The sequence below is a fragment of the Epinephelus lanceolatus genome, chromosome 10, assembly GCF_041903045.1.
Source record: "Epinephelus lanceolatus isolate andai-2023 chromosome 10, ASM4190304v1, whole genome shotgun sequence".
Classification (NCBI taxonomy): domain Eukaryota; kingdom Metazoa; phylum Chordata; class Actinopteri; order Perciformes; family Serranidae; genus Epinephelus; species Epinephelus lanceolatus.
The window spans coordinates 2520494-2538477 of NC_135743.1; the positions used below are offsets into that span (position 1 = coordinate 2520494).

The window sequence follows — 17984 nt, forward strand, 5'->3', positions numbered from 1 at the left end:
GGAGTCACACAGAGGCACAGAGAGAGGAGATAAACACACAGGACGGAGACTGCAGGGATCACTCAGCATGTTTGTACCTCATCAGCTCTCAGTTTAAAGTCTGAACCTGAAGATACAGAAACATCTGCTGCTGCGTCTCTGTGGTTTTCAAATCATGTCCGAACTCTGATTTATACTTCATTCATGTCTGGACACTTGCCTCTGTCATTTTTTATTTCTCATTCCTTAAATTTTGGCAAAGTTCAACATTCAGCTCACAAATTAAAAATGTGTGATTAAACGAAAACACACTCCCCAACCATCTTCCTCCAAAGCCTTTGATACATGACTGTAGAGACATGTTTCCCTTGGCTAGCTCATCACCACTCCACACTGCGTATCTGGACGGCGTCATTGTGAAATTAAGCCCAGCGTCCACTGTCTGTTTCCACTGTCTTATTTCTGCAGAAAGACTTGGTCATTAACATCTGAACACATTTCCCTGATCAGTATTCACAGACATGGCAGGAACTTAAGGTGTAATATCTTCCTTTATGTAAACTTGGTCTCAACACTTTGATGAAACTTTAAACAAAGCTCGAGTCACTCTGCAGGTTCAGGACTTGGGTTTAAATTTAGATTTTCAAAAACACCGTCAATGTACAAAGTTCACCTGGAATGATTCAGAAAAACCTTCATGCATTAATAATGATGTGTTCAAAACTCCTGTTGTCGGGTCAGTTATGGATCTCAGTATATGACATATATACAGTACAGGCCAAAAGTTTGGACACACCTTCTCATTCAATGCGTTTTCTTTATTTTCATGACTATTTACATTGTAGATTCTCACTGAAGGCATCAAAACTATGAATGAACACATGTGGAGTTATGTACTTAACAAAAAAAGGTGAAATAACTGAAAACATGTTTTATATTCTAGTTTCTTCAAAATAGCCACCCTTTGCTCTGATTACTGCTTTGCACACTCTTGGCATTCTCTCCATGAGCTTCAAGAGGTAGTCACCTGAAATGGTTTCCACTTCACAGGTGTGCCTTATCAGGGTTAATTAGTGGAATTTCTTGCTTTATCAATGGGGTTGGGACCATCAGTTGTGTTGTGCAGAAGTCAGGTTAATACACAGCCGACAGCCCTATTGGACAACTGTTAAAATTCATATTATGGCAAGAACCAATCAGCTAACTAAAGAAAAACCAGTGGCCATCATTACTTTAAGAAATGAAGGTCAGTCAGTCCGGAAAATTGCAAAAACTTTAAATGTGTCCCCAAGTGGAGTCGCAAAAACCATCAAGCGCTACAACCAAACTGGCACACATGAGGACCGACCCAGGAAAGGAAGACCAAGAGTCACCTCTGCTTCTGAGGATAAGTTCATCCGAGTCACCAGCCTCAGAAATGGCAAGTTAACAGCAGCTCAGATCAGAGACCAGATGAATGCCACACAGAGTTCTAGCAGCAGACCCATCTCTAGAACAACTGTTAAGAGGAGACTGCGCCAATCAGGCCTTCATGGTCAAATAGCTGCTAGGAAACCACTGCTAAGGAGAGGCAACAAGCAGAAGAGATTTGTTTGGGCCAAGAAACACAAGGAATGGACATTAGACCAGTGGAAATCTGTGCTTTGGTCTGATGAGTCCAAATTTGAGATCTTTGGTTCCAACCGCCGTGTCTTTGTGAGACGCAGAAAAGGTGAACGGATGGATTCCACATGCCTGGTTCCCACTGTGAAGCATGGAGGAGGAGGTGTGATGGTGTGGGGGTGTTTTGCTGGTGACACTGTTGGGGATTTATTCAAAATTGAAGGCACACTGAACCAGCATGGCTACCACAGCATCCTGCAGCGACATGCCATCCCATCCGGTTTGCGTTTAGTTGGACGATCATTTATTTTTCAACAGGACAATGACCCCAAACACACCTCCAGGCTGTGTAAGGGCTATTTGACCAAGAAGGAGAGTGATGGAGTGCTGCGGCAGATGACCTGGCCTCCACAGTCACCGGACCTGAACCCAATCGAGATGGTTTGGGGTGAGCTGGACCGCAGAGTGAAGGCAAAGGGGCCAACAAGTGCTAAACACCTCTGGGAACTCCTTCAAGACTGTTGGAAAACCATTTCAGGTGACTACCTCTTGAAGCTCATGGAGAGAATGCCAAGAGTGTGCAAAGCAGTAATCAGAGCAAAGGGTGGCTATTTTGAAGAAACTAGAATATAAAACATGTTTTCAGTTATTTCACCTTTTTTTGTTAAGTACATAACTCCACATGTGTTCATTCATAGTTTTGATGCCTTCAGTGAGAATCTACAATGTAAATAGTCATGAAAATAAAGAAAACGCATTGAATGAGAAGGTGTGTCCAAACTTTTGGCCTGTACTGTATAGAAATTAAAAGGCTCACACGCAGCAGATAAAACCCGCCGCAGGATTCCTGCTTTCAGCTGCCAGACTTCTTCTTGTGCTTCCTCTCTGAGCCAACACACTCCAACAGACGTCTTCACACAAACACAGAAAGTCTAACAACTGAGTGAATATCGAGGAAGACGTCCAGCAGGGTCAGCGGGAGGATTAGCAGGACGTCAGGTGTCCATGTTGGACGTCTTTTCAGCCAATTCAGACAAACTTTAGCGATCCAATTAAAAGCACTTTAATGAAATGTTGTGGAGGAGCTCCAGCCTGAACGCCATCTGTCTGTTAACAGCAGTGACGGAGGAAGTATTCAGTCCTGCGTTCAAAACCTCAGTAAAGCTTTATATGTTGCAGTAAACTGTTGGATTTTCTCCAGCGTCCTCCCACAGCTCAAAGACATGCAGGCTGGATTAATTGGTGGCTCTAAATTGCCTGTAGGAGACGTGCAGTATTTCACAACTGTGCAATGATTTATCAGTTACTCTGCTTTATACTTATTTATTGTGTCTGCTTGTCTGTTACTTTCTGTATGTTTCCACTGGAGACGCTTAATCTTGTTGTGCTGCTGTGTGACGACAGTAAAGGCATCGATTCATTGACTGAATGTGAGTGAATGGTTGTCTGTCAGTGTAAACTCAAATCTGAATCCTTCATCGTGTTGTTTCGTCCTGTGTCTCCTGCAGGTGGACCGGACGGAGGTGATTCGCAGCTGTGTGAACCCCACCTACTCCAAGGTCTTCACATTGGACTTTTATTTTGAAGAGGTGCAGCGTCTGCGTCTCGAGCTCTACGACATCAACAGCAGCCACAACGGCCTGAAGGAGGCCGACTTCCTGGGCTCAGTGGAGTGCACGCTGGGACAGGTGAGTCACCTGGACACAGGTTCCTTTTTGCTGAGGATGGCAAAGGCATGACCGGCTCCTGTCTGCCTTACTCTGCCTCTGATTGGCTCACCCTCACATCCTTACCCTAATCCTAACCAATCTCACTGCTCATGCCTAAATCTAACCAAGCCAACCAACCAAGGCAACAAGTGCGAGCCAATCAGAGGCAGAGTCTTGACTTTGCAATCCGAGGAAACTATATACGGCCAACCAGACACACCTTTACTAACCTCGGCACCTGTTGAAGGCCGACACGTTCTCGTGTCAAATACGGCAGCTTGGTCAGCGGCCCCATGCTTCAAACTATGACGCTTAATGTGTCTCTGGCATCAGTTTTGGACGCTCAGGTACAGCGGGTTAACTATATAAATTATGAAAAAAAAAAAATAACAGGACATGAACAGCGGTGTCCTGGGGGAAAGTCCTGTGTTTGTTTGACCCATCCACTGCCCCTCTTTTCTGCCCTACGCCGACTATCTTGCTCTTTACATCAGTTAGCTGAAAGCCTGGTGCATCTCATACAGACTCTAAAGTGTGCTGTGTGCACATAGACGGATTGAGACAATGGGGCACAGATATGCAAAGGGCCCCACCACCTCTTCTACATGGGCAAAAGACACACAGACTTTGCTGTGGTTGTTGTGCGTCTCTGTGGTCATTTTGTAGCTCCTGGTGGTTGCTGTTGTGCATCTCTTTGTGATTACTGATGATGATCAAGGACTGAAAAGTTTGCTGCTGTTTTTACTCACTCTTTATTATTTTTTGCACTTTTAGCACCGATGTCTTAAATAAATAGACTTTTTTTTTGTCCTTTTGTTTGTCCATAGTTTCGACGCACCCGAGACAAACTTTTTTGTTGCCCAAAGTAGACACAGTTTCATAGCAGCCGTAAGAGTTTGCAGTTTGTCTCCTTGTGTTTGTTTTGTGCCTCGTCCTGGTTAGTATGTGCCACTTTGAGTGACATTTTGCAGCCCAGGGGCCCCTGACACTTTGGGTCTTTGGGCCTGTGCCCTGTAGGCCCATTCAGTCAGCCTGTTCTCATTCTAAAATCGTCAAAAACTGCCGCTTTGTTAGTGATTTTAATGGTGTTGTTGCATAAACATTTGAGGACCTTTTAATCGCAAGAGAAAGCTAAAGAATCGGAACATCGTGGCAATTTATAGTGTTGACAAACAGACAGTATCAGTTCACAAATAGGTGACGCTCCTACAGGTTTTCCCACATACACACACATCAGGTGCTTCCCGTCACTTAAGCTGCTGTTTCCTGTTATTTAGGCAACCAGTTCTTTTTGGTCCAACAAACCTCAGACTTTTATGTGTTCACTTCCTGTATAAATGTAGAGCCAAACTGTGATGTTGTTTTCTGAACCTAGCCACGTGCTTGTTGATGTCCCGGCATTGGTTGTGGTGTCCTGGAATCTCAACAGCAGACCCAGGAGGATACCTAGCGTGAAAAAATGCAGAAAGGCGACAGACTAAGGGGTGATATGTGATGACATGGGATGAGAATGCGTTGGTTCAGTGATCCATTGTGCTTGTGTGTCAGAATTTGACGCAGACAGCCACTGACTGAGCAGCTGGGAGTGAAAACGGGCTGTAAAGGCTCCATCATGCATCTTAACATGCAGCTGTCACTCAGAGATGTTTGTGTGGCTGTTTTCTTTGAAACTATCTTTAAGTATAATGTTGATGTTGCTCGTGACAGGAGTTGAATCAACCAATCAGCTCGCTTAATACTCAGGTTTACATGACAAGCTGAGATTCAGGAGGATCCATGAATGTGTAAATGATGGCAGAGAAGGCGTCCCATTCAGTCGTCTAAAAGTTGCTGATAAAGCCTCAGCAGGCTTCTTCTTCACGCTTCTCTTGAGCTGCTTGGCTGACTTCCTGTTGGCTCCCTCACACATGAAGGGGATGAAATCATTAAACCATACAGCTCTGTCAGACTTTCCACATGTAATTGGGCTGAGTGGATCAAATTCTGAAATCAAAGGGTCGTTTCAGAGTGTATGTTTGAAATGTTTACACCGTTCTTTGGGGGAACATGATTCAAATCCTCAAGTGGTTTGTTTTCAGCCTCTGTGTCACAACAAAAGTTTGGACGTCCTCTGAACATTGAAGCTGTGCTGATCACTTTATAAAACATCCATCGGGTTGTAGATTGACGTCCTTCCAGGAAGCTACTGGTTCCACTTCAGTCTAATGGTCAACTGACCATCTAAAGCAAAAGGATCCCCTCACCCTGTCAACAGACACTAACATGAACATTCAGTTTCGTCAAATCAACACTTTCTAAACAATAACAGCGGCATAACAAAGTGATGGCAATCATTTATCGTCGCTGTTATATGGCGGCTGATCTCGCCCTCTGGCGGTAAGGAACACCCACACCTCACTGTCTCCCCACTTTACTGACATTTTCAGCTGTTTTTCTTCTTTGAGTTAGCTGCTAACTGCTGTTAGCTGCTTTGTAAATCTCCCAGTGGTGGTTGGCAAACATAACCCGTCATTAAAACCTGACACTTGTCCCGTCCTGCCACCTCGAAGGCGTGACAATGCTGTCTCCTGACTCTGTGATTGTACCTTTAATGCTGAACAGCAGCATAATGGTGCAACATTTCTGCCTCGAACAGGCGGTGTTTCTGGTGGAACAAATATGTGACAAAGCAATTCAGAGGAAAGTTTGCTGAGCCAGGAATGGAACCAAAAAGATTTTTGACCTTATAACAAAGTGTAAAGCTTAACAGCGTGAAAGAACAAGATGACAGGGTGGTTATTTCCAAATGCTCTCTCTCATGGGATTTTGGATGCAAATTGAAAACTTGAATGGAAACAAAAAGTGTTATTAAACAGTCAAATCCAGATGATCGGACCGCTGCCCTTCTTTGTGAGTTATTAAAAGCAGAACCAGATTTTTAAGAGCCAAAAAGTTTCACCAGACCGTCTTGCTGAGGGGTCACACAAATATGAGTTATATACCAAACATACAAAATATGTCTTGTCTTCTATAAAGATTTTATTTAACACTTAACTTAAAAATGTGTAGACGTAAGCAAAGTATAATAGAACTTCTCTGATATTAATTAATCCGATATTATAAAACAAATATGTCAGAGAGTGAATCAACTGCAGTAAACAAGTTCAAAAATAAATGAGTGTCACAAAACCGAAGAGTGAGACTGAGATCTGTCAGAGGAAGTGTGTGTGTGTGTGTGTGTGTGTTGCAGGTAAACATCAGCTGTCAGTCACCTGAGCTGACAGTGTAAATGGTTGGTGGTCATGAAGCTTCTGTTAATTGACCAAAACTTCACAAAATCGCTTTAAACCAGAAAGAAACTTTTATTTCCGTCTCTTCGAGCTTTTTGTTGGAAACACTGGTGTGTTTTTTCGTCAGACGGCAGCTGAGTGTTTTGAAGAAGATAAAAACAGCATCAGAGGCTCCGTTACAGCTTGAACGCAGCACAACACACAGATTCTAATCTGAAAATATTCTCCTGACAATACCAACACAATCAGCTTTCTCTGCTTATGTAGATTATCGCCTTTGTTCTCTGGGAGAACATCAGTGAGGCTGTCAGCACGCCGGCTGCTACTCACAACATTCACAACAGAGACGAAAAAAACAAAGTGACAGAATAAAACTCTGAACATTTATTCTTCCTCTTCCTGCAGCACTCAGAGTGTTTCCACGTCTTCTGGAGTTTCTTGATTTTTTTCCTACAGAGTTTGGTGGAAATACAAATAATAGACTCTCAAATGAAAAAAAAAATCACTTAACAATATAGAAAAGTGCACGTATTGAGAAGAGGAAATGTCAGCGCTCATTTGGACTAATTAGTAAACTAATTAAGTATTCATATTGTATTTCTGCACCGTGCAGGTCAAGGACGCAGTGTTGTTGTAGAGAAAAGCAGAATAACAACTACCTCAGAGACCGTCTGCTGTTTCATTATTATCATCAGTTCCCATGTGAAGCACACTCAAACCAACAATGTGTGAGGTCACCATCAGGCGGCTTGGCAGCAGCTTTTCATCACATCCTCACTGTGACCTCGTCACATGTCCACATTTGGTCATGGACTTTCCACGTCCACGTTGACGTCCAAGGAAATGTACAGTTTGGGTTTAGGCAACAAAAGCACGTGGCTGAGTTTAGGAACAGAGAACAGGGTTTGGTTTTACAATCTTACAGAAAGTGAACTCCCGAGTGAAAGTCAGTGGTTCTTAACTGCCTTGACTTTCATTGTTGTCTTGCTGTTTCCTCCTGACACTGCGTTGAGTGCTGGTTTTTCGATGACTTTGGAGTGAGATCAGGTTGCTGCCACAAACCCCAGCAGTGTGATGAGGTGCTGAGTGTCTGTTCTGCACGTTTGGTGTTTTTTTTTTTTGTGGTCACCAAGAGTTGGAACAAGTTCAAGTTTGGTTAAAACTCTGCTCTTTGCACAGTCACTTCCTACCCAGCAGTCCAATGACAGCAGAGGAGGGGCGGGACAAATAGCCCACCATGTACAAGTGCTGAACAACAACAACAACAACAACATATCCTTATACAATGGTTCATATGATATCCTATGAGTTAGCGCTCCAGTAGTCTCTATATACAGACTCTACATTCAGTGAATGTAGAGATCTTGCCTCTGGAAGAAAAGCGGAAGAGCCCTGGTTTCCGGTTGTAGGCTGTTTGTAGTCCACGTGATATTGACCAATCACGTTTGAGCCGGCTGCAGTTGTTGCCAGGTTAAACGCTCTGTGCGGTGAACTAACGAGGCGGAACATAATTGGTGTCACTGCAAACTCTGAATCCATCGCAATGGTTCAGCATATTTACTTATATATGAACGGAAGTCTGAAACAGAAATTCTCCTCCTCCGCCCAAATCAAACCGGAATGCCAAAAAATCGGGGGTCTGCCCCCAGAGGCTGTATCGCCGTCTGCCGGAAGTCAGACGCCGAATACAGCCGATGGGTTCCGAGAATGGCGCTCCAGGAATGATGTCACGTACTTAACGTAGATTTACATAGTTAACATAAAGTTACAGAGTAAAGAAAGTTACTGTGGTTAGGGTTAGGAGAAAAACTCCGAGGTTGTCAAAATCTGGTGCTTGCTCAGTGACACTGTCACCACTGTCACCTTTCATGTGGACATGATGCATTGCTGGGCGGCATGGCAGTGTCAGGGAGAAAGGCGGGCGGGACAACAACAACAGTTAAGACGCGGAAGTCCGAGTAGGGCGGCTGGGTCCAACAACCACTGATTTTCACCTGGGAGGTCACTGTAAAGCCAGCCCCTGTTCGTTTTTCCTAAACCCAACCATGTGTGTGTGTTGAAGGAAAAGAAGTGTCTATTTGTGGTGTTGTACCGACGTAGTGCTTTGATTTTGAAAGAGATTGCGACGAAGCCGCCCCGCACATCGCTAACCTCCAGGAGGAGGGGGATGATGTGACGGAGCGGCTCTTTCACTGACTGTGGGCAGCGCACACACACACACACACACACACACACGCTCTCATTCATTTCAACCTCACTGTTATCCCTCTTCCCTCTGTTTCTTAAGCGCGACCGAGGGTGCACACTTGGTAGTTCTGCATACATTCACACAACCCTTGCAGGACTTACCTTATGGAGTACGTTACATATTCATCCAGCTGTTGCCCGCCGTCTGAGTTTGGTTGGTGAAACATTTTGCTCTCTTAAAGATGACCTGCATTATTACGTTTCTTGTTCGTTCAGTTTATGTCGTAAATAACTTGCGATGGTTAAAGTATATGCACACTGTACATTTCCTGTGAAAACAGAAGTGTATTTTGAAAACAGACAATGCATGTAACAGGCTGAAGTTGACACGGCGTCCCAGAACGTCAACAACCAACACACCCAGGGTACCTTGGACGTCATATGTGGACGTGGAAAGTCCATGACCAAACGGACATGTGACGAGGTCACAGTGAGGATGTGTTGGAAGGATACACAAGTGTTTCTCAGGAAGCGCGCCTTGAACCTAGTTTTCATTGTGACCAAACAATAGAATTACAACGTCCAGGTCAGTCACATGATTCAATAGGGCCAAAAAAAGACATTGTCCAAGAGACTTTGTGAAAGAGACGTCTGTAAATCAGAGGATAAAAACTCATTTCACTACAAGGAGTTGATCCCATGATCAACTGAATCGTCTACTAATCAGAAGATCAGCGGAAGTTCAATCCCCGGCTCCTCCAGTCCACAAGTCGTGCCCTTCCCAGGTATCCTTGGGCAAGATACTGAACCCCAAACTGCTCCTGATGGCTGTTTCATTGATTTCAGTTCAGGATCCAGTTCTCTGATAAGGACGTACCTTAAAATGACTCGGAGTTCACATCATTCAAACGCCGGTCTCTTTGGGAAAAGTCCTGTTTTTTCGAACCTATACACCACTCCATCCCGCCTCTTTGTGGGACGGCTTCCCTCTTTACTGCTGTCAATGCATCCGTCACGTGATTGCAGCCTTCCAAAATACATGGGTTGGTCATGAATTACTGGCTCGAGATTACGAAGGATATGTACGAATTTTGGTGCCTTACCTTTTGTAGGAAAACAGTTTATTAGAACAGCCACATATTAATCTCATGAGCCCACACAGACGAGTACTTTGTGCTCGGGGCAGATTGTCAGGGATTAAAAATAAAATGTAATTTAAACTGATTAAACTGTTTTTAATAAAGGAGTGTATGTGTAACTACATGGGATTTATAGTTTTATTATAGTTTAATCAAACTGGGTATCAAGAGTTATGGGATTACACTTGTATTGATTATTAAATTTATAATATGGTGACGTTGTTACTGGTATGAGGACTTCCCCAGTAATGTTTATGAGCTGATGTTTGTGAGAAAATGTTGGATTGTGGCATCGACTTCAAACACATAATTAATCAATGACATCATCTCATGTCAGACTTCCTGTACGCCAGACAGAATAACAGGATTTAAAACAAAATAAAAACAAGAAACAGCCTTCACAGATAAACAAATGTTCACTGTGTGTTTGGTCTTGTGTTTGGAGGGTTAACAGCCTGATGGACAGAGACGAGGAAACAGACCTCTTCTCCATCTGCTGTTGGTCTCATTATAAACTGGAGTTAATGCTTCTTATCAGGGAGCTTCTGTGAAACGGTGGAGCGACGCTGTGGCTCGTTTTCAGCTTCCTGTGCTGGAAGAGTTTTAACATGCAGAGCAGAAGAAGAGCAGCAGCAGCCTGTGATGAAACAATCCGCTCAGATGACGGTTGGAGAGTCGGGAGAAACCTCCTCCTCCTCGGCTTCATCTCCTCGTCTTTGTCTCTGCCAGCAACGTCGCTCGGCTCGGCTGCCAGCTCCTCCACCTTCCAGATGGCTGACGGAGTGACGGAGGTTTCTGCTAACAGGCCTGGAAGAAACACTCAGGAACACTCAGACAGTTCGGGCTCACAGGAGGAGGAAGAGGAAGAGGAGCGGTGTTTAGTGCTACTTTTCAAGGCTGCTGACTCTGCAGTTTGTTTCACTCAGGACGACTGGATTTCAACAAAAAGAGATGTCAGTGTGAAGAGTTTGACCTGAATCAAAGAAAAACTGATTCCTATTTGTCGTTCTGTTGTTTTCCAACAAAATAAACAACATCTGTCCTCAAATAAAACATGACTCAAGACTGTTAGTATGATTTATAGAAACAGCTGGTGGAGTTTCTTTTACATGCAAATTAAAAATATTCATTTCAGTCAGGGACACTTTAGTCAAAGGAAACTTTATTTCCATTTGCAGTATTATATTTGGTGGCTCTGTTCTGGGGCCTCTCTGCCCTTCCATGCGCCTACATGGAAAGTCTTCAGCCCCGATCACACAGGAAGTGTTTTGCAGGTTGCAAAACACAAGGCGCACTGCACTGCCTTTTTTTTTAATTGAATGCCACGAGTAAAAAAAACCCCACTTGCTTCAGGCAACCACCCCGTCACGTCCTTACACGAACCTTCCCATGTAATCAATCCACCATTTATGTGTCCTGCAGTAATCAGTGTGTAGCTGCTGCCATGTTGAGGCAGAGGGTGCTGTCTGTAGCTCTGGTTGAGGGTGAGAGGCTGTCAGCAGATAAACAGAGATCTGTGTGGGTACATGAGACCCTAAAAAAGAGGCTGGATCATGGGGAGTACCACCAGTTGGTCCAGGAGCTTCTCCTCCATCATGGACGTTTACAGTACTGCACTTATCTGCTGTTTTCTATTCAGATGGTGCTAACTGTGCTTTGTAAAGTCGTATAGCTCTGGGTATCCAGCAACCACTACCACCAGTTTCTAACTGTAAACTTGTTGTCGTGACCATGACAAAAAAGAGGTGACGTGGGGCGCTTCTCCACTCTGAGTTGAAGTTTTTTCAGTTCAGAGCTCTCCGACAAAAATTACAGCCACAGAAAGTGCAGAAATGTGAGCTGCATCACAGCGCAACAGCTGCAAGCAAAAAGCTTCATTCTCATTAAAAACTGTCATCTAAAGCTCCCTCCAGCTGCTGAAACACTTTCTGTGTGATCGGGGCCTTAAGGTGGAGAGAGCACTCCTCTCTGCCCTTCCATGCGCCTACATGTAAAGCCTAAGGCAGGGAGAGCAGCAGCAAAGACCCTCCAGGAACAGAATAGAGCAGCATCAATGACAAACAGAAATGACATTGATAAGTCAGACACAGCATGAAAAGGAGGAGCTGGGGTGGAGGCAGGTTGCAGAGCAGCTTGCAGAGGAGGCAGCAGCAGTAGGCAGGACAGAGCAGTTTAAACAGGGCGCCCTGAATGAGATCGGCCATATTGTTGAGCAGCACCCAGCGGCAACAAGGGGGAAGCGTGGCCATGAAGCTCTGTACCTGGACACGACACAATATCCTGGTTTCTATCAGAGTCACAGGAAAACTCTTAAACCTGATTATAACGGGACACGTGTGTTTGTAGAGACGACCACCTGTAACTTCCTGCTGCTGCCGTAACTTGGCGTGGAGCGTTGATGACTGATGTGTGATGACATCATTAAATCAGACGCTGTGATTTGATTCTGATGATGTGATTTGACACGTGTGTGTGTGTGTGTGTGTGTGTGTGTGTGTGTGTGTGTGCAGATCATCTCTCAGAGGAAACTGTCCAAAGCTCTGCTCAGACCAGGAGGCACCGTGGGGAAGGCCATCGTCACGGTGAGCGTCTCTCTCTGACTCCACCCTCACACGTGTCACAGTGATCATGTGACCTCACAGCAAAACAATAAACAAACACAGCTGACGAGCTGCGATAGCTTCCTCCGTCCAATCAGAGGTCAGCTCTGAAAAGACGGTTTGTTAAGGTCAAAGGTCGAAGTCCATCAACCAACAAAAGTCTTTCTTTCTTTCTTCTTTTGTCATTTCTGTCCTTTCTTTCATTCCTTTTTTTTAACTTTTCTTAATCCTTCCTTCATTGTTTCTTTCATTCTTTCCCTCCTTATTGCTTATTTGTTTCCTTTCCTCCCTCCTTCTTTCTTTCTTTCTTTCTTTCTTTCTTTCTTTCTGCCTTTGCCCTTTCTGTCAATCATTTCTTTCTTTTCTCAATCCTTCCTTCCTTCCTTCCTTCCTTCCTTGCTTCCTTCCTTCCTTAAGGAAGAGGATGTTCCTTCGTCTTTAACCCAGGTGTCAGTGTTGATGGGTGGGAAGCCAGTGAGGGATCAGGTTCTTGTTGCGGTGACATCATCACACAGTCAGAGTCTGTGTTGTTTCCTCTTCCTCTCCGTCCACATCAAGTTTGTTTGTCTTCAGTCTGAAACGTTTTAAACCTCCGTCAGACAGGAAGTGGGATTTTGGGTGGCTGGGAGGTTTTTCCAATCAGCTGAGAGGAGTCGGATCCTCTGAGCCGCACCGACGGGATTTCAGATTTATTTCTGTCACAGATTTTCTTTTTCATTCATCCACAAATTCACAGCTGGAAAATCCGCCTCTGATGTTTTTCTTCACCTCTGTGAACACATGAAACGCTTCAGGGGGTTTTATTGTGAAAGGGTCTCTGCGCAGGAAACAGCAAATCACAGATCAAAGCTTTTATTTCTTTTTTTTATCCTTTTCTTTCTCTGAACTTTGTTTTTCTTTTAATTCATTTGACTTTCTTTATCCCACATTTCTTTTTCCCGTCTTTCCTTCTCTGGTGCTTTCCATTTTTAGTTTCTTGACATTCACTCTCTCTCTTTCCTTCCTTTCATCCTTCCTCATTCCTACTTTTTCATTCTTCCCTTCCTTCCTTGCTTTCATATTTAACCCCCTCCCTCTTTTCCTCTTTCCTTCCTTCCTACCTTTTTTCTTTTGTCCATCCATCCTGCATTTCCTTCCTTTCTATTATTCTTACATCCTTCCTTCCTTTTTTCTCCCTCCTCTCCCTCCTCTGCTCTTCTTCCTCTTTTCTTTCTCCACAGTTAATCCTTCCTTTCTTTCCTCTTTCTTCTCTTCCTTACCTTCATCTTTGCTTGCATCATTGGATGTGTCTCTCTTTTTCTCCTCTTCATTCCTCCTCTCTTTTTTCTGCCTTCCTTGCTCCCTTCTTTTCTTCCCTTACTCTTTCTTCATTTCTTTCCTCCCCCTTTCCTTTCTTTCTACCATTCTCCACTCCCTTCTCTTTCTTGGTCCTTCCTTCCTCCTTTCTTTCATTCTTCCCCTCCATCGCTCCTTTCTAGTTTCCTCCCTCTTTCTTTTCATCCTCCCTTTCAATTAATCCTTCCATCCTTTCCTAGTTCTTCCCATCCTCACTTTTAATCATCTTTCTTTACTCCTTGTGTCCTTACAGGTATCCCTTGTTCTTTCTTTCTTTCTTTCTTTCTTTCTTTCTTTCCTATTCCTCTCTCATCCATCCTTCCTTTCCATTCCTTCCCTCCTTCCCTTTCTTCCTTCATTGTTCCTGTCCTTGTCCTTCAGCCTTCCTTCCTTATTGCTCTCCTTCTTTTTATTCTTTCTAGTTTTCTGTTCATCTTTTTATTCATCCTTCCTTTCTTTTCTTCATCTTCTTTCTTTCCACTCTTCCTTCATCATCCCCTGCTCCTCACTTGTTTCATCTCTGTATTCTGAACTCTTAACTCTGTCTCTGTCCTTCATCCTTTCTTTCACCCTCTCAGATTTCTCCTCTTTTATTCATATCTTTCCATCTCTCACTGAAGGATGTTGTGTCCTGGGTCACTTCCTTCCTTCCTTCCTTCCTTCCTTCCTTCCTTCACTCTTTCTCTTCCCTTCATTGTTTTGGTCTTGATACAGAAACTGAACTTCAGTCAGTTTCAGAGGTTTGGTTCAGCTGCAGGTTGTTGTTGTTGTTTTTGTTGTTGTTTACAGATAGAAAAAGGTGACAGATTTTTGATCAGACAGAGGAAGAAGTGTTTTTCTTTCTGTCTTTTCTTTCATCGTTCTGTTTTCCTTCTTTCCTTTCCTTGATTTCTTTCAACTCATTTTGTCTTTCTTCCTTTTTGGTTCATCATCTCCTTCCTCCCCTTCCTCTCCTCCTCTTCCTTCCTTCCATCCCACCCATGTTTTCATACTTACTTTTCTTTCTCCTTTTTCCCTCTTTCCTTGTTTCCTTCTTATATCCTTCATTTCCTTCGTCCCGTCTTATTTTTTCTCGTTCTCATGTTTTTCTTTCTTTCTTTCAAAGTTCCTCTGCTTTGTTCCTCTTCTCCTTCTTTCTCCTTCCTTTACTTTCTTTCTAACTCTTTTATTTCCTTCCTCCCTTTTCTTTGTCCTTCTTCTTTCCTGTCCTTTTCTCCTTTGTTGCTTCTCTCCTTTCTTTTTGTCTGACTTTTTCTGTCTTTCATCGTTCCTTTGTTAGTTTGTTACTTCTGACCTCCTCTGTTTGTTTCATCCTTTCAGTTCTTCTCCACATTTCCTGTTTTACTCCTTTTCTCCTGTCCTTCCTTTCATCCATCCTTTCTTTCTTCCTTCCTGTCTATTTCCTCCCCTTTTTAGTCCTGTCGTCTCTCCTCAGCACATTTTCCTCCCCTTCTTTCTTGTCCTTCATCTTCCCCTCTTTCTTTATTGTCTCTTTGTCCTTCCTCTCCTTCCTTCCTAGCTATCTTTTTTGTTTGCTTTCTTACTTTTCTTCTACCTTCATTTGTTTCCTCTTTTCCTGTTCTTACATTTCTCTTCTGTCTTTTTCTTTTCTTTTTCCCTCTTTCCTTGTTTCCTTCTTTTATCTTTCATTTCCTTTGTCCCTTCCTCATTCTTCCTTCTTTCCTTTGTTTTTCTTCCTTTCTTTAAAAGTTCCTCTGTTTTATTCCTTGTCCCCTTCTTTCTCCTTCCTTTACTTTCTTTCCATCCTTTTTATTTCCTTCCTCTTCTTTCCTCTCCTTTCTTTTTGCCCAACTTTTTTCTGTCTTACTTCTTTCCTTCTTTCACTTCTCCATATTCCTTGTTTTTCTCCTTTCTTCTTTCCTTCCTTTCATCATCCTTTCTCTTTTCCTTCAGTCCTTATTTCCTTCTCCATTCTTCCCTCTCGTCTTCAGTCCCTCCTTCTCTTCTCTCCTCCCTCTGTAATGACTCTTCTTGTCGTCTCTCTCTCTCTCTGTGTTTCCTCCCTCGGGGGGTTTCTGTCTGTTTTACATGATGATAAACACAAACTGAATTTATTTATATTTATTATTTGCCTCAGTAAAGTGAAAACATGTCACATGAAGCCTGCAGGCGTGTCTTTGTGTCTGATCTGTGATCTGTTGTTAATCTGAATATTTTCCTCTTTATGTAAAACATCTATTATCTGTGGAGTCGCTGTCGGAGGGGAATGTGTTGATGCTTCAGGGGAAACACAAGAAGAAGAAGAGAAAGATGTTTCTGTGAATCAAACTTGGAATATTTTCATTACTTGGCTTCACAGACAGAAAACTTTGATCACATTAAATGTTATTTATTAATGCTCGTTTTAACACATCGACTGGTCAGTGTTTGTTTTGACAACTGTTATAGATTTAGAGTCTTAAGGTGAAAATGTTTATTAGTTTTAGTCGCATTTTAGTCATTTTTGTCCCTCAAAGATTTAGTTGACGAAAATTCAAAATTCTTTTGTTAAAGAAAATTCATGACATTTTAGCCAACAAAAATTTGTGTCATTTTAGTTAACGAGAATTTAAAATGTTTTAGTCAATGGAAATTCAAAACATTTTGTCACCAAAAAATGTAAAATGTTTTAGTTGATGAAAATTAAAAAGAAATTTGTCCATGAAAATTCATGACATTTTAGCCAACAAAAAATTGTGTCATTTTAGTTAATAAAATGTAAAATGTTTTAGTTAACATAAATTCAAAACATTTTTTTGGATGAAAATTCAAAATGTTTTAGTCAAGGAAAATTCATGACATTTTAACCACCAAAAATTTGTGTCATATTCATCAACGTGAATTCAAAACATTTTAGTCGACAAAAACTCAAAACCTTTATTCACCAAAACATTTATAATGTTTAAGTTGAAGAAAAACTCAAAATGTCTTGTTGATGAAAATTCATGACATGTTAGCCAACAAAAAATTGTGTCATTTTAGTTAATAAAATGTAAAATGTTTTAGTTAACGTAAATTCAAAACATTTTTTTGGATGAAAATTCAAAATGTTTTAGTCAAGGAAAATTCATGACATTTTAACCACCAAAAATTTGTGTCATATTCGTCAACGTGAATTCAAAACATTTTAGTCGACAAAAACTCAAAACCTTTATTCACCAAAACATTTATAATGTTTAAGTTGAAGAAAAACTCAAAATGTCTTGTTGATGAAAATTCATGACATGTTAGCCAACAAAAAATTGTGTCATTTTAGTTAATAAAATGTAAAATGTTTTAGTTAACGTAAATTCAAAACATTTTTGTTGAAGAAAATTCCGTTTAGACATTTTAGCCAGCAAATATTTGTGTCATTTTCGTCAATGTGAATTCAAAACATTTTAGTCGACAAAAACTCAAAACCTTTTGTCATCTAAAAATTTATAATGTTTAAGTTGACGAAAACTCAAAACGTTTTTGTTGATGAAAATTCATGGCATTTTAGCCAGCAAATATTTGTGTCATATTCGTCAACGTGAATTCAAAACATTTTAGTCGACAAAAACTCAAAACCTTTATTCACCAAAACATTTATAATGTTTAAGTTGAAGAAAAACTCAAAATGTCTTGTTGATGAAAATTCATGACATGTTAGCCAACAAAAAATTGTGTCATTTTAGTTAATAAAATGTAAAATGTTTTAGTTAACGTAAATTCAAAACATTTTTTTGGATGAAAATTCAAAATGTTTTAGTCAAGGAAAATTCATGACATTTTAACCACCAAAAATTTGTGTCATATTCGTCAACGTGAATTCAAAACATTTTAGTCGACAAAAACTCAAAACCTTTATTCACCAAAACATTTATAATGTTTAAGTTGAAGAAAAACTCAAAATGTCTTGTTGATGAAAATTCATGACATGTTAGCCAACAAAAAATTGTGTCATTTTAGTTAATAAAATGTAAAATGTTTTAGTTAACGTAAATTCAAAACATTTTTGTTGAAGAAAATTCCGTTTAGACATTTTAGCCAGCAAATATTTGTGTCATTTTCGTCAATGTGAATTCAAAACATTTTAGTCGACAAAAACTCAAAACCTTTTGTCATCTAAAAATTTATAATGTTTAAGTTGACGAAAACTCAAAACGTTTTTGTTGATGAAAATTCATGGCATTTTAGCCA

The 17984-nt window shown here is 41.6% G+C and overlaps 1 protein-coding gene across 1 annotated transcript in view; it reads left to right on the top strand.

The window, feature by feature from the left end:
• cpne4a (copine IVa) overlaps positions 1-17984 on the top strand; it is a 116875-nt gene that overhangs the window by 44950 nt on the left and 53941 nt on the right. The window contains exons 3-4 of the mRNA XM_033640977.2: positions 3090-3269; positions 12396-12467. Of these exons, the coding sequence (XP_033496868.2) occupies positions 3090-3269; positions 12396-12467 (252 nt within the window). The remainder of the gene's footprint in view (positions 1-3089; positions 3270-12395; positions 12468-17984) is intronic.